This window comes from Heloderma suspectum, chromosome 5, assembly GCF_057233095.1.
Source record: "Heloderma suspectum isolate Gila_16-S chromosome 5, 16-S_ref, whole genome shotgun sequence".
Taxonomy (NCBI): Eukaryota; Metazoa; Chordata; class Lepidosauria; order Squamata; family Helodermatidae; genus Heloderma; species Heloderma suspectum.
Genome location: NC_139462.1, coordinates 230,883,003 through 230,904,862, shown reverse-complemented (window position 1 = coordinate 230,904,862; position 21,860 = coordinate 230,883,003). Strand labels below are relative to the sequence as shown.

The window sequence follows — 21,860 nt, the reverse complement described above, 5'->3', positions numbered from 1 at the left end:
CTGAAGGCCAAAGGAGAAGGGGACGGCAGAGGATGAGATGGCTAGATAGCATCACGGATGCAGTGAATATGGACTCGAGCGCGCTCCGGGAGAGACGGAGGACCGGGAGGCCGGGCGTGCTGTGGCTCATGGGGTCACGGAGAGTCGGGCCCGACTGAACGACCGAACATCTGAGGCTGTAGTGAAGACCTCCTACCCGCAGAGGCGCTGCAGCACTGAGGCCGCCAGCCGAGGAAGAGGGTCGCGCCGCTTCCCGCAGCCGCCGGCACAGGCAGGCGGGGCCCCTGGGCTGCGAAGAGCGCGGCGCGCCCCCTGGTGCCTCGGCGCCACACCGCGCGAGCCGGCGCCACGCGCGCTTCTCCGGGGGGGGGGCAGGAGCGCGGGCCGCGGGGTGGCGGGCCGCACGGCCACCGGGCCCAGCGCTGCCGGCGCGGGAAGCCCGGCTCCCAGGCGGCGGCCCCCGCGCGCCAGCCCGGCCCGCCCTGCTCCGCGCCGCCGGCGGGCCGTTTCCGCGCCCGCCTCGTCTCCCGGGGCGGAGCGCGGCGGCAGCGTCGTCGGGCGAACGCGCGCCTCGTCGCAGACGCGCCTTGGCGGGGAGCTCCCTCGGGCTTCTCCGGAGCGGGCCGGCGTCCCGGAGGAGGACGGGCAGGGCGGGGGGCAGCCGCCGCCCTCGCCCAGCCGGTGCCGCGCCGACTGCGCGCGAGCGCCCGGTCCGCGCGTGGGGCCGGGGCTGGAGACTCGGGCCCTTCTCCGGCAGCCCCGAGGGGCGTCTGGGGGCTGCTTCACGCGCCACGCCAGGCGGACGAGCGGACACGCGTTGCTCAGCGGCGGGGCGGGGCGGGGCGGGGCGGGGCGGCGAGGCGCGTCAGCGCGAGGCTGCCTCGCGCCCGTCTGCCCTCCTCGCCGCGGTCGGGGCCCTCCGTGCAGCGCAGCAGTCTGAGCGGCACGAAACGGCCCCGCAGCACGGGTCGCCGAGGCGCCTCCGCCTCGGACTGCGGAGGGGGCAAGCCCCGGTCACGTCAGTGGGCCCGCGCTACGATTTAACGTTGGTTACGACCCACAGCGCAATTGTCACTACATGTATGTATATCCCGCCCTTCCCCCACTACCGGGCGGTCTGAAAAAGGCGCTCCTGACTTGCAGCCAGTTTGGGTGTGGGGAAAGGGCCGAGGAGCCCTGCCTCGAACGGGGAAAGGACGGGGCTCCTGAGAAAGGCTTACAGCCCCGGGCAGCCCCGTCCAGGCGCGACCCCGCTCAGCTGCGGGCAGCCGGGGTCCGGCGCAGCCGGGGCGGCCTGGCTGTAGGCGGAGGAAGGTTTCTCTCCGCCCCCTTCTCTCGGTCCGTCCCAGCCTTCCCTCGCTTTGCAGCCTCGCTGCTGCGGGAGCGAGCAGAGGAGGCCGGCTCAGCGCGGAGCCGGCCCTCGATCCCTGCGAATGAGCCATTTCCTAGGAATGAAAGGATGATCCCCGTGAATGCAACTGAAGGAAGCTGGCCCCACCCCGGCACAAGTCCTAGCAGCTGTTGGACTACGACTCTCATCATCCCCAGCCAGGCTGGCTGGGGATGGTGGGGCCTGTAGTCCAATACGTCTGGAGGCACAGGTCGGGAAGGCGGCTGTAGGTGGCGCCCTCCGTATGTGCTGGACTACAACCCCCATCATTCACAGTTAGCGTGGCCGTTGGCGGCTGTAGGGAATTGGCAAGGCTTTGGTGCCGCCCTCTCCTCCCGCCTGCAGGTGGCGCCGCCGCCATCAGAGGAGTGCTCTCCGCGTGGACTCCTTGCTCGGCGAGGAACCGGGCCCCGGAAGAGCGATCGGACCAATAGGATCCATTTCCCCGCCCTTCGCCTCGCTCCGCCTCTTCCAGCCTCTTTTCAGAACTAAATTCGGAGGAGAGGTTAACTCCTTCCTGCCCAGACCGTTAGGCCATGAGAGAGCAGGAGCGCTCGTGCTGCCAGGGTGGGGCTGCCAGCGGTGCCACCGGCAAATCCTTCCTCCCGGCCCCCCATCCCACCGCACCCGGGTTCCAGTGCCTGCAGTGGAGCCGGGAAGGGGGTAATGGGGAGGCTTGCGGGGATGGCGGCTTCTTGGTTTCTTGTCCAGATGCTCCGTTGCTCCATGTTCTGTTAAACCACAGGATCGCCTAACGTGCTGATTTTAAAAATAAAACTTTAATGGGAGGGGGTCGTTCTGTAAGGTGGGCCTTTCTTGGGTGAAAAACAGAAGGGAGGTGTTCTCACAAACGTACAGGGGCCAGATTGGGTGGAATAATGAAGAACCTCCAAGAAATAAATACTTCCATACGCTATAAATACAAATATAAAACTTAAATATCAAGATGATACAGAAATCATACATGGAAGGTAGGATTATGTAATCAAAAATATGTAATAAATTACATATTTTTTAAAGAATGTGCTACACAATCCATAATAAATACACAGTACAAACTATATAACATTGGTTATTGGGCAGTTTTAAAATACACTTAATTATTGGGAGGATAGAGCCCAAAGCAAACAGAAGGGTGTTTATTTCAACTGTTGCATCACCATGCCTCCCGCTCTGCTGCTGTTAATGGCATATGTCTACCTTCCCAAACCTGGTGTCCTCCAGATAATTTGGACTGCAACCATTGGCCATGCTGGCTGGGGGATGATGGGCCAACATGCCTGGAGGGCACCAGGTTGGGGAAGGCTGGCATAGGCACCCAGGCAGGGAAAACAACTGGCTACCATGGGAACTGTTCTCTCTCCCAACTGCCATTCTTCACTGCTGGAACTTTGGATGACTTTTGGGAAGGGAAGAAGGAATGGGGAGGGAGGGCAGGGTAATTGCTGGTTTGGGGGGTGAGAAGGTATGTTTTTTCATTAGCCACTTCCGGTACACTTGTAGAAGGCAAGGTGTTAATTAGAACAACAACAACAACGAGACCTGCAACAAAATGTTGCAGTATGCTATGTGGAAATTTCCTGATCATGTGTTCGGCCACTGCATTCCCACTTCCCCCTAGTTTTCCATTCCTGCCCCCTAATGCTCAGCATTCTGTGGCCACTGAGCATGCTTATTCCTCACTGAGACTGTTTATGTTTTCTCCCCCACACCGCATTTTGTATTCCCCCACCCCGTCCCCCGTTGATACCTCACTCTTGTGATGCTGTTTTTGGTACATAAGAGTTTGCTATAATATATGATGATGATAGGTTGACAACTACTATTAGAACAAAGATGTGGTGTTTTGAGCAACATATATTGTCCCTTTGGGTGGTACAAAGGTAAAAGAGGCTTCTGATAATGAAGTTACATTACAGTCTCAGGCCTCTATGGAACTGCTGAAAAACCAGACTTCTGTTTTCAGTCTGATAAGTTATCACTTTTTCTGCGGGCGCTGCCATATTTTCCTACAGTTAAGACACAACCCTATGCACATTTAGACAGAAAGAAGTCCTACAACTCCCAGCATTCCCTAGCCAGCCACCAGCACATCATGGACCACGCTGGGACACAAAGGTACGTGGGCCAGGTGATGGCATCCCTGTCAGAGAATATGCAATGCATTTGCTTGTGGAATTCTTACATTTTCCTAACATTCTCATGCTTTCGATAGCATGTTTTGTGCACTGGGTCTTACGTGTTTCTTTCCCAGTGTCATTTCCAGAGCTGCAAAATTCTATAGGCAAATGTATTGTTAGACGATCCAGCCACAGTTAAGCATTTTAAGTACAGTTGGCTTCAGGGGGAGAGTGTTAAGCATATGGAATCAAGAGGGCTTAGGAGGGCTTAAGCCTGGCGAAATTGTGACCCCAGATCACCAGTAAGGGCTAATTCACGTCACTGGGTATCTAGTCCTCAGCATGCCAGCGTATTACTGGACAACTCAGCCCTGGACATGCAAACAGCCCCCATTGTCGGAAAGAATTGCTTGAAGTGTTTTGAGTATGGCAGACTTCCCCGATCCGGTGCCCTCCAAATGTTTTGGGCTTCAACTGCCCTTAGCCCAAGCCAGCACAGCCCATGGCTAGGAATGCTGGGAGTTGTAGTCCAAAACATCTAGAGGGCATCAGGTTGGAGAAGTCTGCAGTATGATGCAGATTATGGAAGGTCTTCCCTGGGGCTGTTTCACACATGCCAGTAACCCCTTGGTGTTACAGACTACAGTTGCCACCGAGGAGCAGGCATGTAGAGAATTGCCTGTGACGGTGCTTTGTAGGGGTAGCAAGCTGTTCAGGGGAAACCATCCTCTGCCCCAACCCCACTGGGAGAAGCAGGCCCTTCTCTGAGGGATCCGCATTGTCTGGTCCCGTTTTGTCTGGGCCAGCGACCGAGCCCCGCCATGGGCTTGCACAGCTTTGGGCAAGTCACTGTCACTGGCCTCAGTGGCACAGCTGTAAAATGGAAATACTTGTGAAGCGTCTGCATTCCCAGCTCTGGGTGTTCAAAGGCGTGTTTCAAAGGGGGGGGGAGGCCTTTGAGAGTTACAAATAACTCCTACTCGGGCTTAGCTGTTCAGAGAGCAAACGACCCCCCCCCCCAATCCCTCGATGTTGCCATGCCAGTTGGCGGTGCTTGTCGAGCCGGCGGTGCCAGGTTGGCATTTGCACCGCAGACCAGCTTAAGCACCGACCCGTTTCCCGGGAGCCTTCTCGAGGGCCGGAAGCCTTCCATCCCCGCGCGCGTCCGGGCTTTCTCGCCCAGCCAGGGCTTCCAGACGCGAAACACGTGTGCTGCCTCGCTTGCCCTGCGCACCAGCGCAGAGCCGGGCTCAGGTACCCGAGGGGGCGCAGAGCAGGGCAGCCCAAGCTGGCGCGCGTGGGAACCTGCCCCTTGCTGCCGGCGCGGGCGCTTTCCGCACGGGGCGGCCTCTTCTGGCCCGGTTTCCCGCGCGGGGGGAGCGCAACGTGTGAATCGGCCCTCCTCCGCGAGCCCAAGGGGGGGCAAGGGGGCACGGCGCGGAGAGCCCCCCAAGTACTGCGTATGCGTGACCAAGCGGGGGGGCAGCGGGAGCCGCCGCCGCTCCGCCGCGGCCCTGCAGGGGGCGCGCCTCCGGGCCAGGCCCCCGTCGGGCGCGCGTGTTTTTTGCCAAATCGCTACAATTGCGCCTTGTATGTTTCCTTCCAATGTAACCAGCGGCGGCGGCGGCAGCAGCAGCAGCAGCAGCGCGTCCGCCCCGCCGGGCCTGCGTCCTTCTCCTGCTCCCCCTCGCCCTCCGCCTGCTCGGTGCTGCCTGCGCGCCCCGGGACGCCCCTCGCCCTGCCCTGGAGCCCGGATCGGCCCCTTCTCCGACGCGCAGACCCCCCCGCGAAGGGCCATGGCTGAATGGGCCCCCGCCCAGGTGAGTGGGGCGGCGGGAGGCTGGGGCGGGGCAGGCGCGAGGGTCCTTTGGGGGGGGTGCTTAGAAGCTGCACAGACCTGGATTGGGGGGGGTGGATTCGCTCAGGAAGTTGGATGCCGAGTTCCGAGCAGGTGGGGGGGGGCACAATAGTGGGAGGAGAAGTTGGACCCTTGGCTGCTGGTGCGGGCTAGGGGGAAGAGGGGGTAGGCCTTGGCTCCCGGGGGGGGCACCCCCCATCGCACACGCCGAAGGCTTTTTCCCCCTGGGGGAGGGGTAAAGAGTGGATCTGGGTGTTTTCACTGCTGTTGGGGGGGCGTGGAAAAATATCTGGGGAGAAGGGGGGCTGGTGCAATAGAATCCTTCCCTGGGGGCGCTGGTCACTTTGATTCTTCTTAGCGGCGGGTGGGGGTGGAATGCATCAGATGGGGAAAGAGCAAGGGACGGGGGGGGGTTGCCCGGGATGGGAGTGGGGGCGGGGGGGGGGGCTCTGCTGGCATTAACTGTAGCGGAGGGAGATGTGATGAGAAAATGGAAGAGTCCCAGGGCAAAAGATGGGGGTGAGGCAGGGGTTGCGCTCCCCTAAGCCCTCCTTGGCCAGAGCCCCCCTGCTTTTTCCTTGGTCCCATTTTCCATTTTGGGCCCAGCCTGCTTAAGGATCTCCCCCCCCCCCCACGCACGCCCTTTAACTCCTTGAGGGGATGCCTGGGGAGGAGAGTCAGCATTTTTGATGAGTGAACACACACATGTGAGGGTGCATGGATGCCATGCATCAGCCTCTGGCTATGCTGAAGCAACTTTGGGGACCTGTGGTGAGATGCTCTGATTCACAGCTGTCTGGACAAAGATTTTGCTTCTGGGAGTGGGGGATGATGGTCTCTCTCCCCTGCGCGCTGTGATGGTCTCTTTCTCCTGCGCACTGACTCCTAGGGCCTCCCAGAAATTAGTAGCTGGGCTCTCTTCGCTGCAGTGATGCAGTTTGGTTGCACAACTCGATTACCTTTGTAGCCATTGCGGACCCCTCATGCAATTCCGGCCCATGAGGAAGGCATCTTCTCGCTTTGACTCGCAAGGGCAGGCTCCAGAGTTTTAACTGAGTGTTATACACAAATGTAACCAATGCCTTTAGCTCCACGGAATTCCTGTGCGCTTTCTTGTGCAGCATGCGCACACGGTCCACTAGATGGACCTTTGGTCAGATCTAGCAGGGTCTCCTCTGCTTTCCGTACTGAATTGCAGCCTCTTCTGGAGTGAGGCACAGCAACCGTAGTGCGTTTGCGGCCCAGGGGGCAGGGTGGTCTGATCATTCTAAGGTGGCTCTTCTAGCTCTATTAAAAGAGTTTTGCTGCTTCTCGGTGTTCAAGCAGAACCTGATAAGAAGAAGATGGCAACTGTTTTTCAGGTCTGACGGAGGCGCCCGTGCAATATACTTGACTGAGAGGGGTAGTCACGGCACCATTCGCTGATTGCACTTTGAACTCTTCTGCAAGCAACTCTACTCTAGGGTAGCCTTCCCTAACATGGTGCCCTCCAGGTGTGTTGGACTGCAACTCCCATCATTCCCAGCCAGCATGGAATAATGGGAGTTGCAGTCCAACATGTCTGGAGGGCACCAGGTTGGGGAAAGCTGCTCTAGGCAGAAGTTTCCTGGACACTCCCTATTTTTCTGATTGCTGGGCTTTCAACTCTGTGGAAGAATTAGTTTATTAACCATCTGCCCTATAACTGGTTAATTAAATTAAATACATTTGCTTCTGTATAGGGACCTTTCTGCAATTTTTAAGACACATGAAATAATGTGACAGTTTTATTCATTAAAGATAACACTCTGTTGGGAGAAAAGAACCATCATTAAAACTTTTATTTTTCATTCCCTGTTACAGTTACACACCAGAACCAAACTTTTAAAGAAAGGAAAATAAGGATTCCTTTTAACATACAGCCCCACCAATTAATATTGGCTTCCAGTTATCATTAAAGCTCTAGAAATTGTTAATCCACCAATTAAATCAAAATGTGTGAGGTTGTGATAACATTAGAATCTTTTTAGTAAAGTAGATCCCTAATATGCTTTGTATGCCACTGTACTAAAAATATAAAAATGGATTCTGCAATCTGGAGTTGGGGGGGAATGCTAGGAGTTGTTGGACTTTTTTCTGTCTAAACTGGCATAGGATTGCATCCTAAATAATGCAAATTAAACACAATTTGCATACTTCTTATCTTGTATAATATTTTTTAGCTTTGGCTAACCATTGAAAATCCACTGACTACTGGAAATCCTATTCCATTCCTGCAACTTTAGAATTTTTTTCCAGGCATATGCTATACTTCTGAGCCTACTTTGTAGTCATGAAGTCTAGAAAATTGTTTTTCTTTCTATCTTTCAAAATGAAAACCAAGGCTGTCAGGATGCTACATTCTGTACTTGCTTGGTTTAATATACCCAAACCTGACTATTCTTCCTATTCTCTAAGAGATTGTGACTTACATAAACACAGTGGGTTGGAGCCAGACATAGTTATATTTAGAGTAAACCAACTGAAATAAATGGGGCTTAGTTACTTGTGACAAACTTAAGACCCATTGATTTGAATGGGCCTGCTCTGAGATGACTATGTTTGGAAACAACCCCAAGTTAGTTGCACTTAGTTGCCATTGAAATCAGTGTGAAAAGTTAGTTGTGACTTAAGTCCCATTGATTTCAGTGGGTACAAATAAGTAAGTCGATACAACCCCAACGAGCCTGTGGCAGAGGCGGAAATTGAGCCCAGATCTTCCAGAGTTAAGTCCACATCTCTAAACATTGGGCCACACTGGCCTTATTTTTCAATATTTATTTTAACCAACACTGGGGACTTGCTTGAGTGGTAAGACCGAATCCACTAATCAAGCATTTTATAGGGCTAGGAGGATGCCATGTGACTCATCCTGGCCTATTGCCTTTGGGCTTCCGTGCCGCTCTTCCTGCAGTTCCCTCTTTGGCCAGAACTGAGTGGTGGCGCACAACTCGAATCCTTGATGTCTTTCAGGCCCCGTCGCTGGAGGCCCATGTGTTACATCTAGTCCGCTGAGCCCCTCCAACTGGCTTTCTGACTCTTTTGTTCCAGCTATCGTTGCTTTTTTTATTTTTCCTCCGCTTTGCAGTCAGCACTGGCACTCTTGCCCCATAGGCAAACATGGCTGCTGGGACTAGGAATGAAGGAAATAAGGCAGCCCTTTGCCAATGGAACAGCAAGCCCAGCCCAGTTGCAATAACAACAACATCTGGCCCTGGGGGTGGAGAGGGTGGGTTATGTGACCCATTGCGTGGCTCTTTCCAGTCGGGTCAAGTAGGTTGTAGTTATTCCCCATTTGAAAGGTGGGGAGTTGTTTGGATAAGCTGGGAAATCAACGTAGGTCCATTCACCCCATCTGTTGAACTGCCTTGGCTCACCATTCTCTTTGCTTCAGCTTGCTTAGCTGTTCCTTTCTAATTAGACCGTGTCTTGTTATCTTGTGCCTAAAATGTTAGCTTGTTTGGACAAGGGAAGATTTTCTACGTACGTAATATGCCCCCCCCCCCGCCCCAAACTACCCTCAGTAGTCACACCAATGTGATAGCTGTAATTCAATCTGCTAAGGCACTTCTGAGCACAAGGAAGAGTTTGGCCATGCCAGTTTTAATTTCTAGAAAAATCTGCTGTTGATCAAGCCTGCTTGGACTTCAGTTCTGCCTCCTCTGTCCCTAGAAGCCCTACCTCCTAATCCCCAGGTGAAATAATAATAATAATAATCTCAAACCCCAGATAGTCTCAGATTGGCATGATTTAAGCAAATCGTTAATCATTTTGAATACATTTACATGAGTTATGGAGAGAGCAATCCTATGTTCCCTAGACGGCATCTGTGGGGACTTAGGATTGTTCGGTTTCAGGGCTCCAAAGTCGGAAACAGGACTCCGAACCTGGAGCTCAGGAACCGTGCTCCCCTCCCCCTCAGAGCCACTGTGGTTCTGGCCACCTCCCCGCACTCGGAAACAGAGTGCAGAGACAGGGAAAGGCAGTTTCCCAGGGGTGGGGAGGGAGGAGACCGAGGCATCAGCCCTGTGATGTTTCCTGTGGCCGCCCCAGGCTCCTTCTCTCCTGCTCCGAAGCGCAGCTACTAGATGGTCAAAATCGCCCCTCTGGCAGAAATGTAGGGCAGCTGGAGAGTGGAGGTGAAGATTGCCTCCGCGCTCCAGTGGCCCTGCATTGGATACTCAGCAGCCTCCGAGTTCAGAAGCTGCCAACTATCTTCATAGGATTGTGCCTTTCGCTTCCTTTATTCAGGTTTTCAAATAAATTGGAATTGCTTACCAAAAGTGCAGGTTACTGAGGGGAAGTAGAGGAATGGCTAGAAACTTGCTTTTAAGCAAGAAAGGCATTTGGGAAAGATTAGAAACATGCATGAGGGCTAAAAACATGCATTAAGAGACGGTGGGACACATTTCTCTTAGCAAAGTTCCAAACCTAGGATGCCCTCTTTTAGGGCTGCTATTTGGTCCACAAAATCTGAAGCAGCCTTCTCTCGACCCTTGCCCTCCAGATGTTTTCGACCACAACTCCCAGGATTCCTGATCATTAGTCATGTTGGCTAATGGGAGTGGGCTGATGGGAGTTGAAGTCCAAAACATCTGGAGGGCACCAGGTTGGAGAAGCCTGATCCAGAGGGTGCATTCCAGTGCTCTGATTCTTTGTCCTTGGCATCTTCAGCAACTGAGTCATGGTCAGTCTTGTCAGGATCAGAACATCAGGATGTTGTGAGTCCCATCAGAATCAGGGACAGGACATCCAGAAAGGTCAACAGCCATCCCTTGGCAGTGCTGGGTGTTCCCCCCAAAGTCCTCAGTAATAAAATGTCCTGCTGTAAGGGTGATACATACCTACCATTGTTTCATACTCCTACTGCTTGTTATTTCTGTGGCACCATGGGTATATATGGCGGCCCTGCATTTGCCAACCTCACAGAATTCCTTGCAGGCGAGCGAGCAGGTTGGCGGTGGAGGGAGGGCTTGCTCCGTCTGTCCTCTGCAAGCCCACCTGGTCTCTGTGCTGACAGTGCAGGAAGGAGCCTCTGCCTCTGGCAACACAGACATTACTTTTTCATATTTACTCTAGAGTAGACACAGGGCCTCTGATACAGGTTGGGACCTTGGCAAGAGGTGGCTTTAACCCTTTCTCACGTGCTATAAACCCAATCCAGATCGGGTGGGGCACTCCTGCAGTTTCTGTTGCAATTGGGGGCCCTGCACCTGCAATTTCTTTTGCAAAATAGCGGCCCATTAAGGGTGCGATCCTATGCACATTTAGACAGAAAAAAGCATGGCTAGCTGGGGAATGCTGGGAGTTGTAGGACCTTTTCCTGTCTAAATGTGCATAGGATTGCATCCTTAATGGGCCACTATTTTGCAAAAGAAATTGCAGGTGCAGGGCCCCCAATCCAGATTGGTCCCATAGCAGGGGTGGTGGTGGTTAAAGTCCCCTAACACCCCCCCCCCCTGCCGCTTAGGGTCCCAATCCAGATTGGGGCCCAGCATTTACTCCAGAATAAAAATGAAAAAAGGTGCTAGCTACATCTTTAAAGTAACGTCTGTTTTGACCCACAGAAACACAGCAGCCTGGTGACGGAGGAACAGATCACTCCGTCCTTTCTCTGCCAGTCTGCTTGGTAGAAAACAGGGTTTTTTTACTAGCCTGCTAAAAGGCCAGAAGAATGCATCTCCATGCTGGCCACAGAGGACAGGCCTTCCCTTCCTCAGTGGCCTGGATGGAAATGCAGGCTACTAGCCTCATAGTAGGCTAGTCACTTCTGTATACTTATTTACCAGGCATATACTTGGTTGTTTACAGCATATGCAAAATGGCCCCCACCACAAGGCATTTACAGTAAACATTTTGATGGAGGTGGAGTTGGGAAAAGAGGCACTGGATGAACGTGAGCAAATGCAGCCACCTGGACTTGGTTTTGTTTTTGACTGGGAACTGGGACTTAAGAGCTGCACCACAGGCATTTCAGCAAAGAGGGGTGGCGGGTCGGTCCACAGAAAGATGCAAAAAGGAGCTTAGGTGGCAGTAGCAGTGACTGATGAGGCAGCTTCAAGAGGAGGAAGAACTCCACAGGGTCTAGCAGGAACCAGGACAATAGCAAACCAGCCCGACAGAGTCTGAATGTTATCAGTGCACAGGCAAGCAAGGGGCGAGAGTGGACTTGGAAGCTTTTATAGCCAACTAGGGTTCCTAGGGACCAATAGGAAGCTGTGGGTGGAGCCAAGTGCGCAGTTTGTTGAGAGAACACGGCCTGCCCATGATGCGTTTGATGAGGTGGAGACTCTGGTGGGGAGGCAGGCCAGGAAAGTTCGTATTTCAATCCTAGGCTGGTCCTGGCAATCTCCCATATAAGGGATTTCCTCCCCACATGGGTGACCTTAATGCAGTCTTCCCAACCTGGTGCCCTCTAGATATTTTGGACTACACCTCCCAGCATCCCTGCTCATTGCTCATGCTGGCTGAGGTTGATGGGAGTTGAAGTCCAAAACATCTGGAGGGCATGAGTTTGGGGAAGGGTCCCCCAGTGCTTTAGCTGTTAAGGACTGTCAGAAAGCGTTTCGGTGGGTGGTTTAATTTTTTACTCCAAGGATCTGAAAAGAAGAAGCGGGTTCTCACTACAAAGAGGCAGGTTTAGGGTAAACGCTAGGAAGAACATCCAAATTATAAGAACAACAGAGTGCTGGGGCACCTTAAGGGCAAACGGATTTATCATAGCTTAAGCTTTTGTGGGCTAGTTCTGCAGTAAACTGGATAACCTTTAAGGCAGGGGTAAGCATCCCAGTACCCTCCAGATGTTTTGGACTACAACTCCCATAATCTTTGACGATTGGCCATGCTAGCCAGAGCTGACGAGGGTGTCATCCAAAACATCTGCAGCCCCAGGTCTCTTGTGTTTTGGTGGTTGTTGTTTTGTTGTTGTAAGAGACAGATCTGGCTGCTCCTTGCGAAATTCCTAATTGGTTATGAAATATGCCGCCCAGGAAGACTAGAAGATCTCTTTCCTTGGAGGCAATAATATCTAGTCTTAAGTCACTGATTAAGGCCAGATGATTTATTGGCTGCCCTCAGGGTCACAGTTCAGCGCTAGAGCTCATGGCTGCATGCCGAAGGTCCCAGGTTCAGACCTCGGTTCAAACCCTGGCATCTCCAGGTAGGCCTGGGAAAGAGCCATTCGCCCTGGAGACGTGCTGCCAATCAGAGTAGACCGTTCAGAGCTAGATGGACCCAGAAGTCTGACTCCGTATAGGGGAGCTTCCTGTGTTCCTCCATCGGTGTGGTTCTATAGAATTTCAGTCAAATTTCCCAACATTTCGTTGTCTAGCAAGGGTTGGTTCGTTTATGTATTTTCTATACTGCCCGGCCGAAACGGCAAATACCCTCAGGGTGGTTTACAGTCCTAAAACCCCCAAGCAACACTAAGGGCTCAGTCCTATGCATGTTTAGAGAGAGAAAAGCATGGCTGGCTGGGGAATGCTGGGAGTTGTAGGGCTTTTCTCTCTCTAAACATGCATAGGATTGCGCCTTAAAATAACAGCCAAGATAATAAATACAATAAACACAACAATATAATAAATGTAACAAAAGCATCAAAATATTACAACAGTAAAAATATTACTGAGCCATCAGTAAAGTTAATAATCAGAGCAACAGATGAAAGGCTAAATGCCTGCTGGTAGAGGAAGGGCTTGACCTGGTAGCTAAATGTATGCAGTGAAGAGGCTAGGCATATCTCCCTGGGCAGGACATTCTGCAGACAGCGGGGCCACCACAGAGAAGGCGCTTTCCGTGGTAGCTGCCCATCACACCATAGTGGGCAGCAGTGGCGCCAAGAGGGTTGGCTGGCTTGGAAAGCCCCAGGTTCTCTGACCATTCCAATCTTCCTCCAGATCCAGGAATGGAATGTCGAGGCTCAACACCTCATGCCACTGCAGCCGCCCCTTGTCCCCGAGCTGAGCCACATGAGGGAAGCTCAGCTGCACACGGCTGAGGCCTCGCTCTGGAGCGTCGTGGCCACCGTCCAGGCCATGGAGAGGAAGATTGACTTGCTGGCCACTCGGCTGCTCAGCCTGGAGGGCCGATCTGGAACCGCTGAGAAGAAATTGCTGGACTGCGAGAAGACAGCCATGGAGTTCGGGAACCAGCTGGAGAGCAAGTGGGCCGTGCTGGGGACCCTGATCCAGGAGTACGGGCTGCTGCAGCGGAGGCTGGAGAACATGGAGAACCTGCTGAAGAACCGGAACTTCTGGGTTCTGAGACTCCCTCCAGGCACCAAGGGAGAAATCCCTAAGGTAACCACAAGAAGAAAGGGCATGTGGCAGGGGAAGTTGGTGGCTGCAGGTACAGTGGGGCGGTGATAGCACCTTAGACAGCTCCCTTAGAGTTCTGACTGGTTCTAATTGAAACCCGGGGCAGATTCACTGCCCCGCTGACATCGGAGCCACCAGCCTCCACTGGGACGTGGTATCTAGGGAGTGGAGCATGGGACTCGGGGAAAGGGAAAAGCTGTACATCCTCAGGGCTGAGCTAGAGCCATCTCTTCGTCTTCAGCAACCGGCATCAAATGGATGTGGGCTTGAGGGCTGTTGGTTATGGGAGGGGGCAGGAAGAGCAGCCAAGGATTTACGTATCAGCTTAGAGTAGGGGTGCACACCTCAGGCTTGGGGGCCAAAACTGGCCCTCCAGGGCTCCTAATCCAGGATTCCCCAAAGGCCATGCCCTCTGGCACCCCCCCTTCTCCCAATCACTGATTGGTGGTTTCTTGGCTTTTGCGCTGTTTTTCCTCCTGTTCTAAAAAGCGGAAATGCCTCTCCTAAGGTTTAGTTACTGACAGTAAGGGCACAATCCTATGCATGCTTAGACAGAAAGACAGTCCTACAGCTCCCAGCATTCCCCAGCCAGCATGGCTGGCTGGAGAATGTTGGGAGCTGTAAGGCTTTTTTCTGTCTAAGCATGAATAGGATTGTGCCCTAAGAGCTTCAAGCTAAAATATGCTGGTATTTGGGTGGGGGAGAGGAAGTTTGTCCCACCCCTTTTGCCTTTGGACCTGCCCAGCACTGCAATGCAGCTCCCGAGAGCTTCTCCGAATCTGGATTTGGCCCTTGGGCTGAAAGAGGTTCTGCATGCCTGGCTTAGAGCACTTGAATGTTCACAGAATCCTAAGAAGCTGCCTTGTGCCTGGTCAGACTCTAGCCTGGTATTGTCTGCCCTGACTGGAAGCAGCCTGCAGAGAAGGGACGTTCGCGTCACCCGATCCTCCTTTAACTGGAGATACCAGGGATCGAACCGGCGACCTTCTGCATGCAAAGCAGGAGCTCTACAATCAGCGATATGCTACCACACAACCTGCACCAAAAAAGGACCATAGGAAGTTGCCTTATACTGAGTGAGACCACTGGCCCATCTAGTCCAGTATTGTCAACACTGACTGGCAGCAGCAGCTCTCCAGGGTTTCAGGCAGGATTCTTTCCTCTCCCTACCCAGAGAAGCTGGGGATCGAACCTGGGACCTTTTGCGTGCAAAGCATGTGCTCTGTCACATTGAGCTATGGCTCCTCCCTATAGGGTTTGGCAGGGGTGTTTAGAAGTACGTGTGTGGGGCAAGGATCATAAGAAAATGGGTTTCTAAAAGTCAGGAGGTGGCATTCTACTCTGTCGTCATCATCCGTTCCTCATGTATCGAATCAGTACGGTGCTGCTGTACCGACCAGCAATCGGAGGGCAACGGGCACTGATATGTCTGAGCGCTTTTTTGTTTACAGATGCCGGTGACGTTTGTCGACATCGCGGTGTATTTCTCTGCCGAAGAGTGGAAGAACTTGGCTGAATGGCAGAAAGACCTGTACAATAACCTGGTGAAAGAGAACTACGAGTCTTTGCTGAGCCTGGGTATAACGACATCCTTCGCACACTTGCATCGTATTTGGAGTGTTCAAAGCATGTCACAGATAGTACTTTTGTTATTCTTACGACACTGCCGTAAGGCAGGCGAGTATTACCCTCCGGTTACATGGGGATGAGAGGGTAGTGGCTTGGCTGAGGCGGCCTCGTGAGTTTGTGGCAGAAGGAAGATTTGAACTAGGGACTTTCAAGGTCACGCTGCTTATCGACCGTGCTAAACTTGGCCTAAACGTGCACTGTTTTGCTTGTCTGTTGAGAATGGCCAGGACACCTGGAACATTCCACGGTCGGTGGTAGCTCTGTTCGGTAATTTTGACTTTAGCTGGAATTGTGTCAGGATGATCCCAGAAGGTTCGTGGGGGGCCTGCCCGCTGTGGTGATCCTTGCCTGCACGATAGGGGGCCTCTTCTAGGTAGTGGTTCTTGGACCAGTTGATGATGCTTGAGTGATCACATATAAAAGCGCCTAAAAACTTTCTAAGTGCTGTACAGAGACGAAAGGATGACAGTCCCTGCCTGAAGGCTCAGAATCAGACAGACAAAGATACAAAAGGAAAAAGGGATGGAGAGGGAAGAGGAAAGCAAGCGGTGGAGCAGCCACACCTTCACTGGCTGGTGGAAGGGGCCAGGTTGGCCTCCCCCATGCTGTGACATTCTTCGGGGGGGGGGGGTACAACCACCCATGGACCTTTGGTCCTCTAGCCAGTGGCAGAGGATAGAGTATGCTTCCCTTCAGCTCTGCGGCCCCAGGGCAGTTTAATTTACACTTAAGTAGCCCTATTGATATTAGTGAAGACCAGGAGTGGGGAACCTTAAGCCCACCAGGGGCCCCAAACTTCTCTTCCAGGGTCCCCCAGATGGCTGTGCTGCCTTCCTCTGGCCCACCCCTGGCAATGGAACCAATTACCTAGGGAGGTGCTGGGCTCTCCCACACTGGAGGCATTCAAGATGAGGCTGGACAGCCATCTGTCAGGGATGCTCTGGCTTGGATTCCTGCACTGAGCAGGGGGTTGGACTTGATGGTCTTGTAGGCCCCTTCCAACCCTACTATTTTATGATTCTACCCCCTTTCTTCCAACCACCAGTCATTTGGGGGTTTCTTGGCTTTTGTGCAGTCCCCCCCCCCTTCTAAAAGGTTGAAATGCCTCTCCTAAGGCTGTGTTACTGGCTTTAAGCTAAACTACGCTGGAATTTTTGGCCCCACCCATTTCCTTTGTCCCCGCCCACCACTGGAATGAGGCCCCGAGAGCTTTTCCAAAAAAGAATTCAGCCCTCAGGCTGAAAGAGGTTCCCCACCCTTGATCAAGACCAATATTAAGAGACGGCCCCCTTTTACAATCTGAGGCAGACAGCTTCTTGCTTCCCAATGGCAGGCCCCATTCATTTTGATGGGTTTGCAAGTTGTGCAGGCATGACTTAAGATGCAATCCTATGCATGTTTAGACAGAGAAAAAGTCCTACAACGCCATGGCCAGGCATGCTGGGAATTGTAGGGCTTTTTTTCTGTCTAAACATGCATAGGATTGTGCCCTTAAGCTCCACCAGAGGGACTGAGACAACTACCGGCATCTCACATAGGATCCAGCCTGAGTCTTTGAACTGTCATTCCGACAGCTGAAAACTGCTTAGCACAGTGAGATTTTTTAGGATCCGCAAGGAGATCTTGCCTGGAGATGGAATATTACTCGATCCACTCTGGAGTGGGGAGAAAGGTAGCTAAAGAGAATCTTTCTGCTTCAGCCCTTCATTGTTCCCTCTCTCGGCACCTTCCCCAGGAGCAGAGGTGAATGTTTCCAAGGCGGAGGCACATCCAAGGATCGAACGGGGAGCAGAACCGTGCATCCCAGAGCAGCAGAACCCAAAGGAGCAGGAAATTGCCACAGATCCTTGCACAGGTGAGGAAAACCGTTCAGAAGAGATTGGGGGATTTGGTGAGGGTTTGCCAGATATCTCCAGTGTCCTGTGGTCATTTGAAAGATGTCCTTTTCTTAAAGGGGCTCCGGGTTTTTCCTTCATAGATGCTATTACTGCAGCAATGGGGAACTTCTTTTGGGTGTGGGGCTGGATGCCCCCCCCAGCTGTCTATAGGCCGAATGTCAGAGGTTGTGGCCATGCCCCCCTGATGTCATTGGGTTCCAATTGAAGCCTCAGCTGGAGGGCGAGAGGCACAAAGGCAGATCCGCTTGTTATCTCCAGTTGCAGCTTGGAGATAACAAGGGGATTCGTCTCTCTGCCACCTCCCCAAGCCCATCAGTAGCCTCCAGAGAGTAGGTGGGGGCCACACAGGGAGGCCAGGCCTCTGCAGTCTGGAAGGGGGACTCTTTTGCCGGCTATAGATTCCCCATCCCTGTACTGCAGGGATGAGCTGCCCGGTTCAGTTCAGTACTGGGGCAGGTGCAGCATAGCCCAGCGCAAGCATTCAAGGAGCCAGGAGGACTTTAGCTGATTTGCATACCTCCATTGCATATTATTTAACATGATTTGCATATCAAACAGGCGAGCAGAATCGGCTCAGCAGACACAATTGAAATCAGCAGTTGCAACACCACCTCGCCCCCACACTAGTTGGTTCAAGACAAACTAAGCATTTCTTTACTTTTTTTGTGCAGTGCATAATTAACTTACAGAATTTGTTGCCGCCAGAAGTGTTGATGGGCGCTGTCTTAAATGGCTCCTGTGATCTTTTGGGGGGGTTATTGTGCCCTTTGGAAGGCAATGAACAATGAGCCGACTCTCCCGCCCTCCTGATCCCCTTTGGTAACGTGGAGAGAGAAGAAAACACAACTCCCTCCCCTGAGTTTGGTCTGAAATCACTTCCCACGCTCCGAGTCAAGGGACAGGGTTGGTTACAAACAGAAAATAACAGACAGGAAGGAAAACAAGGCAGGCACTACAACAAAATACAAAACTTCTTAGCCTGAGCAACTGGAATTCATTCAGAGAGGCAGCATAAGTTCCAAACATCCCATTAAGAGAAGCTGTATTTCCTCATTTATTCCCCAGCTAAGGGAGGACCAGGGTGAGTACCCAATTAGCTCTTCCAGCAGGTGTAAAGCACGAGATGGCAATTACCCCCCGTTAGATAAGACTGGAAGGAGACTTCAAAGGATAATGACTTTGTCGGGTGCTATCAGACAATATCCCTCCAAGAGCTTAAAAAAATGCATGCACCCTTCAAGGAACCCAACAGGTACAGCCCACAGTTATCAGCCATGGTAGGGAGATAGAACCTCCATGTTCAGTGGCAGTGTACCTTTGAATTGTAGCTGCTGGAGACAAACAGCAAGGGAAGGCTTTTGCCTTCATGTTCTGCTGTCCACTGTCAGAAACAGTCATCTAGCCCTAAACTAGATGGATGTTTGGTCTGTTCCAGCAAGGTAATCCTTACGTCCTTATGTCAGGAATAGAGAGCTGGGAGGTTCCAGCATTGCCCATGAAGACTAGAAACTTGAAGTTGATATGGAATGTGACAGTGAGCCAATGTGGGCCTTCAAGAGAATGGGTGTGATCACAGCTGAGGGGAGAAAAATCTTGGTATCGCAGCTCTGACAGAGCAGGAAGCATCTTGCAAATATGATAGGACAGTGCAGCTTCAAAACTATTCAGGCAGCCTGTATTAGAAACTTAAACTAGTTCCAGTCTAGCAATAAGATGATGTAGGTCAGACCTTTGAATGCCATGTGGCCTGTCCAACACCCCTAAGCTAGCCTGCTGCCCTCAGGGGCTATGGGAAATGTCGTCCCACTGCCAGCGTTGAAGTGAGATCCAACCGCCAGTCCATTTGGGTTCTGTATGACATGGATTTGTCAGGGGCGCGGAGCTTGTCCTTTCCTCAGACCTGTCAGAGTTGCTCCTCCCTCCTCTTCTCTCCCCGTCACAGAACCCTTGATGTCCACACCTGACATCTTGACCCGCATCAAGCAAGAGGAACCTTTTGCTGGAGGAGGGCAGTTTCCACAGGAAAGAGGAATCCCAGCTGACGCTTGTGCAGGTGACTTGTGTGACCACAGGATCATAACACCCCGAACGTCCTGTATTTCAGGAAACCGGGTGGCGCCGCTGGGCACGTGCAAGTTGGCCTGTGTCGTTTATTTTGGCTGTTTGCGTTTCCCTCCATTTTTGCGGAGCTTGGCATGGTTTTGTACTCGCAATATGTTTTCATAGTTATAGGGCGCAACCCGCCGGGAGATTCTCCTGTGCAGTCCCCAGTGAATTTTAATGGGAACTGCGTGAGAGCCCAGCTGAATTGGGGCTAGGCCGGAGCTGTGGGAACCCACGCCCAAATCCAGACCCCCCTAGTTCAGGCTGAGGCCTAAGCAAAGTGAGCAGAATGTGTCACTCCGTTGACCAGTAAGGGCTGAAGGCCAGGCTTCGAGGGTTTGGACCAGGCCTGGCCAACCATGTGGCTTAGCACTGCCTGCCCGTTGCAGGGGCGAACGTTGCACGCTCTGTACCTACAGAGGGTTTTGAGGCCTAAGCACCCACTGTCACTGCTAGCTCACCACCTACACAACCCTCCACTCTGAGGTCCTGTGTTCTGGCCCCAAGCAGCTTGAAAACCCAGTGTGGTTCCACTTCACAAGAGAAATTAGAACTTTTTATTACATTGTTATTCCTCCCTTTCTCCCTGCAGCTCAGGACCACGTACACCAGAAGTGTGGGATATCTGGCCCACGGGGCAAACCCAGCCCACCTGGGGTCCTGATCCTGCCCGTCCTAAATTCCCCAGATGGTCCCGCTCCCTTCCCCTTTCTCTCGATGGCTGGTAGTTCGGTGGTTTCCTGGCTTTTGCAAAGGTTCTTTTCCTGTCCTAAAAGTTTGAAATGCCTCTCCTGGGACATAGTAAGAGCTTTAAGCTGCAATATGCTGGTCTTTGGGGTATTTTGGCCCCTCCCCTTTTGCCTTCAGCCACCGCTGGAATGCAGCCCCCCAAGAGCTTCTCCAAGATTGAAACCAGCCCTTGAGCTGAAAGAGGTATGACATGCTTGGCGTACAGGGTTGTTATCTGGTTCCCGCCTACATTTTAGCTTCACAAGAACCTGTGAGGTAGGTTAGGCTGAGAGAGTGTGTGATTGGCCCAAGGTCACCCAGTAAGCCTTGGGAGGGATTTGAACTCGGAGCTCCCTGGTCCACCTCTAACCATTACACTACACTGGCTCATTAGGGGGATAGAGTGTGGCCTTCTCAGTAATGGCTCCAAATCTGTGGAAGATGTTCCCTATTGAAATCTTTCCAAGTGTAAGGCAGTTTAGCGTGTTTTATGACCATTAATGTTTCTGCTGGGGAGATCTGTTGTTTTTAAAGTTTGCTTTTTAGTAGAATAAGCCCACCGCTGTGCAGTTTTATCGGGTTCGAAATGATACGTTGTGTATTGTGATAGATATATGTAGATAGAGATATAGATATTATTTATTTATTTATTTATTTCATTTCTCTGCCGCCCAATAGCTGAAGCTGTATACCACATATATAGAGCACATATGCCTTGTGTTAGCTTTGAAGGGCGGGATATAGATTTGATGAATTAAATTATACAAATAAATCTTCATCCAACCTCTCTTTCCTTTTCTGCCCTAGAATCTAACTGCTGTTTTGCAGCCATGCTGCTGTTCTGATTTAGCCTACCAACACTACAACCTCCTTTTCAGTTGTGCAACGCGTCTTTTTGTGCTCTTCACGTAGGTGCTGAGGCTCTCATGTCCGCCCACGACTTCTTATCATGGATTAAGCAAGAGGAGGAGCCGTGCGTCCGGGAGCATTGGGAGTCGGCAGAGAGAGACATCCTCACAGGCCCCGGCACAGGTGAGTGGCTGCATCTGCCGAACGGGATACGCCAAGCGGGTTCAGAAAAAAACCCTTTGGGATGATCAAGTTTAGGCCTGTTCTTCTGGCACTCGCTCATACTCTCTGCCCAGGGCCTTGCCTTCTCAAAAATTCCATATACAGAGTACACACAGAATCCAATCTCTGGTACAGAACAAAGGAAGAAAGTATCCGGTCCTCATGTTTGCAGAGATTGTTGTTATACAATTGCTTATCCTGCTTCATTGAACTCTGTTTCTCACTGCAAGCTGCTTTGCACCGCTGGTCCATCTAACCCGGTATTGTCTACTCCAGAGATGGGGAACCTCTTTAAGGCTGAGAGCCGAATTCCATTTTGGAAAAGCTCTCGGGGGCTGCATTCCACTGGCAGGCACGGCAGTGGACCTGCTGGTAAAGGGGCGTGGCAAAAGACGAAATGGGTGGGGCCAAAAATACAAAAAAACACCAGCATATTGTAGCTTAACCTCCAACTGATTGGTAGTTGGGGGAAAGGGGGTGGGGCCATCTGGGGAAACCCAGAGGACCCAACTGGGACCCCAGGAGGGCTGGAATGGGCTCTTGGGCCTCGGGTTCCCCGCCTCTGATCTACTCTGACTGGGTCTCCAGGGTCTCAGGCAGGGAAGGTCACCTGTGACCTGATCCTTTTATTTACTGTTTTAACTAGAGATTCCAGGGATTGGATCTGGGACCTATTGCAACCACTGTGCTGTGGCCCTAATTTCAGCCTTTGGGTTCTTGAGTCATTTG

At 52.4% G+C, this 21,860-nt stretch overlaps 1 protein-coding gene across 4 annotated transcripts in view; it reads left to right on the top strand.

The window, feature by feature from the left end:
* Positions 1-200: 200 nt before the first annotated feature.
* LOC146345279 (uncharacterized) overlaps positions 201-21,860 on the top strand; it is a 39,274-nt gene continuing 17,614 nt past the window's right edge. Inside the window, exons 1-8 of one of the 4 annotated variants that reach the window (XM_084859527.1) lie at positions 201-1,080; positions 3,406-3,508; positions 5,126-5,330; positions 13,282-13,683; positions 15,153-15,279; positions 17,066-17,185; positions 19,171-19,281; positions 20,973-21,092. In XM_084859527.1, coding sequence (XP_084715653.1) covers positions 3,486-3,508; positions 5,126-5,330; positions 13,282-13,683; positions 15,153-15,279; positions 17,066-17,185; positions 19,171-19,281; positions 20,973-21,092 — 1,108 coding nt within the window. In that variant the 5' untranslated portion in view covers positions 201-1,080; positions 3,406-3,485. Of the gene's footprint in view, positions 1,081-1,844; positions 2,054-3,405; positions 3,509-4,421; positions 5,331-13,281; positions 13,684-15,152; positions 15,280-17,065; positions 17,186-19,170; positions 19,282-20,972; positions 21,093-21,860 lie in introns of those variants that run through there. The other 3 variants (XM_084859528.1, XM_084859530.1, XM_084859529.1) reach the window with 3 other exon arrangements.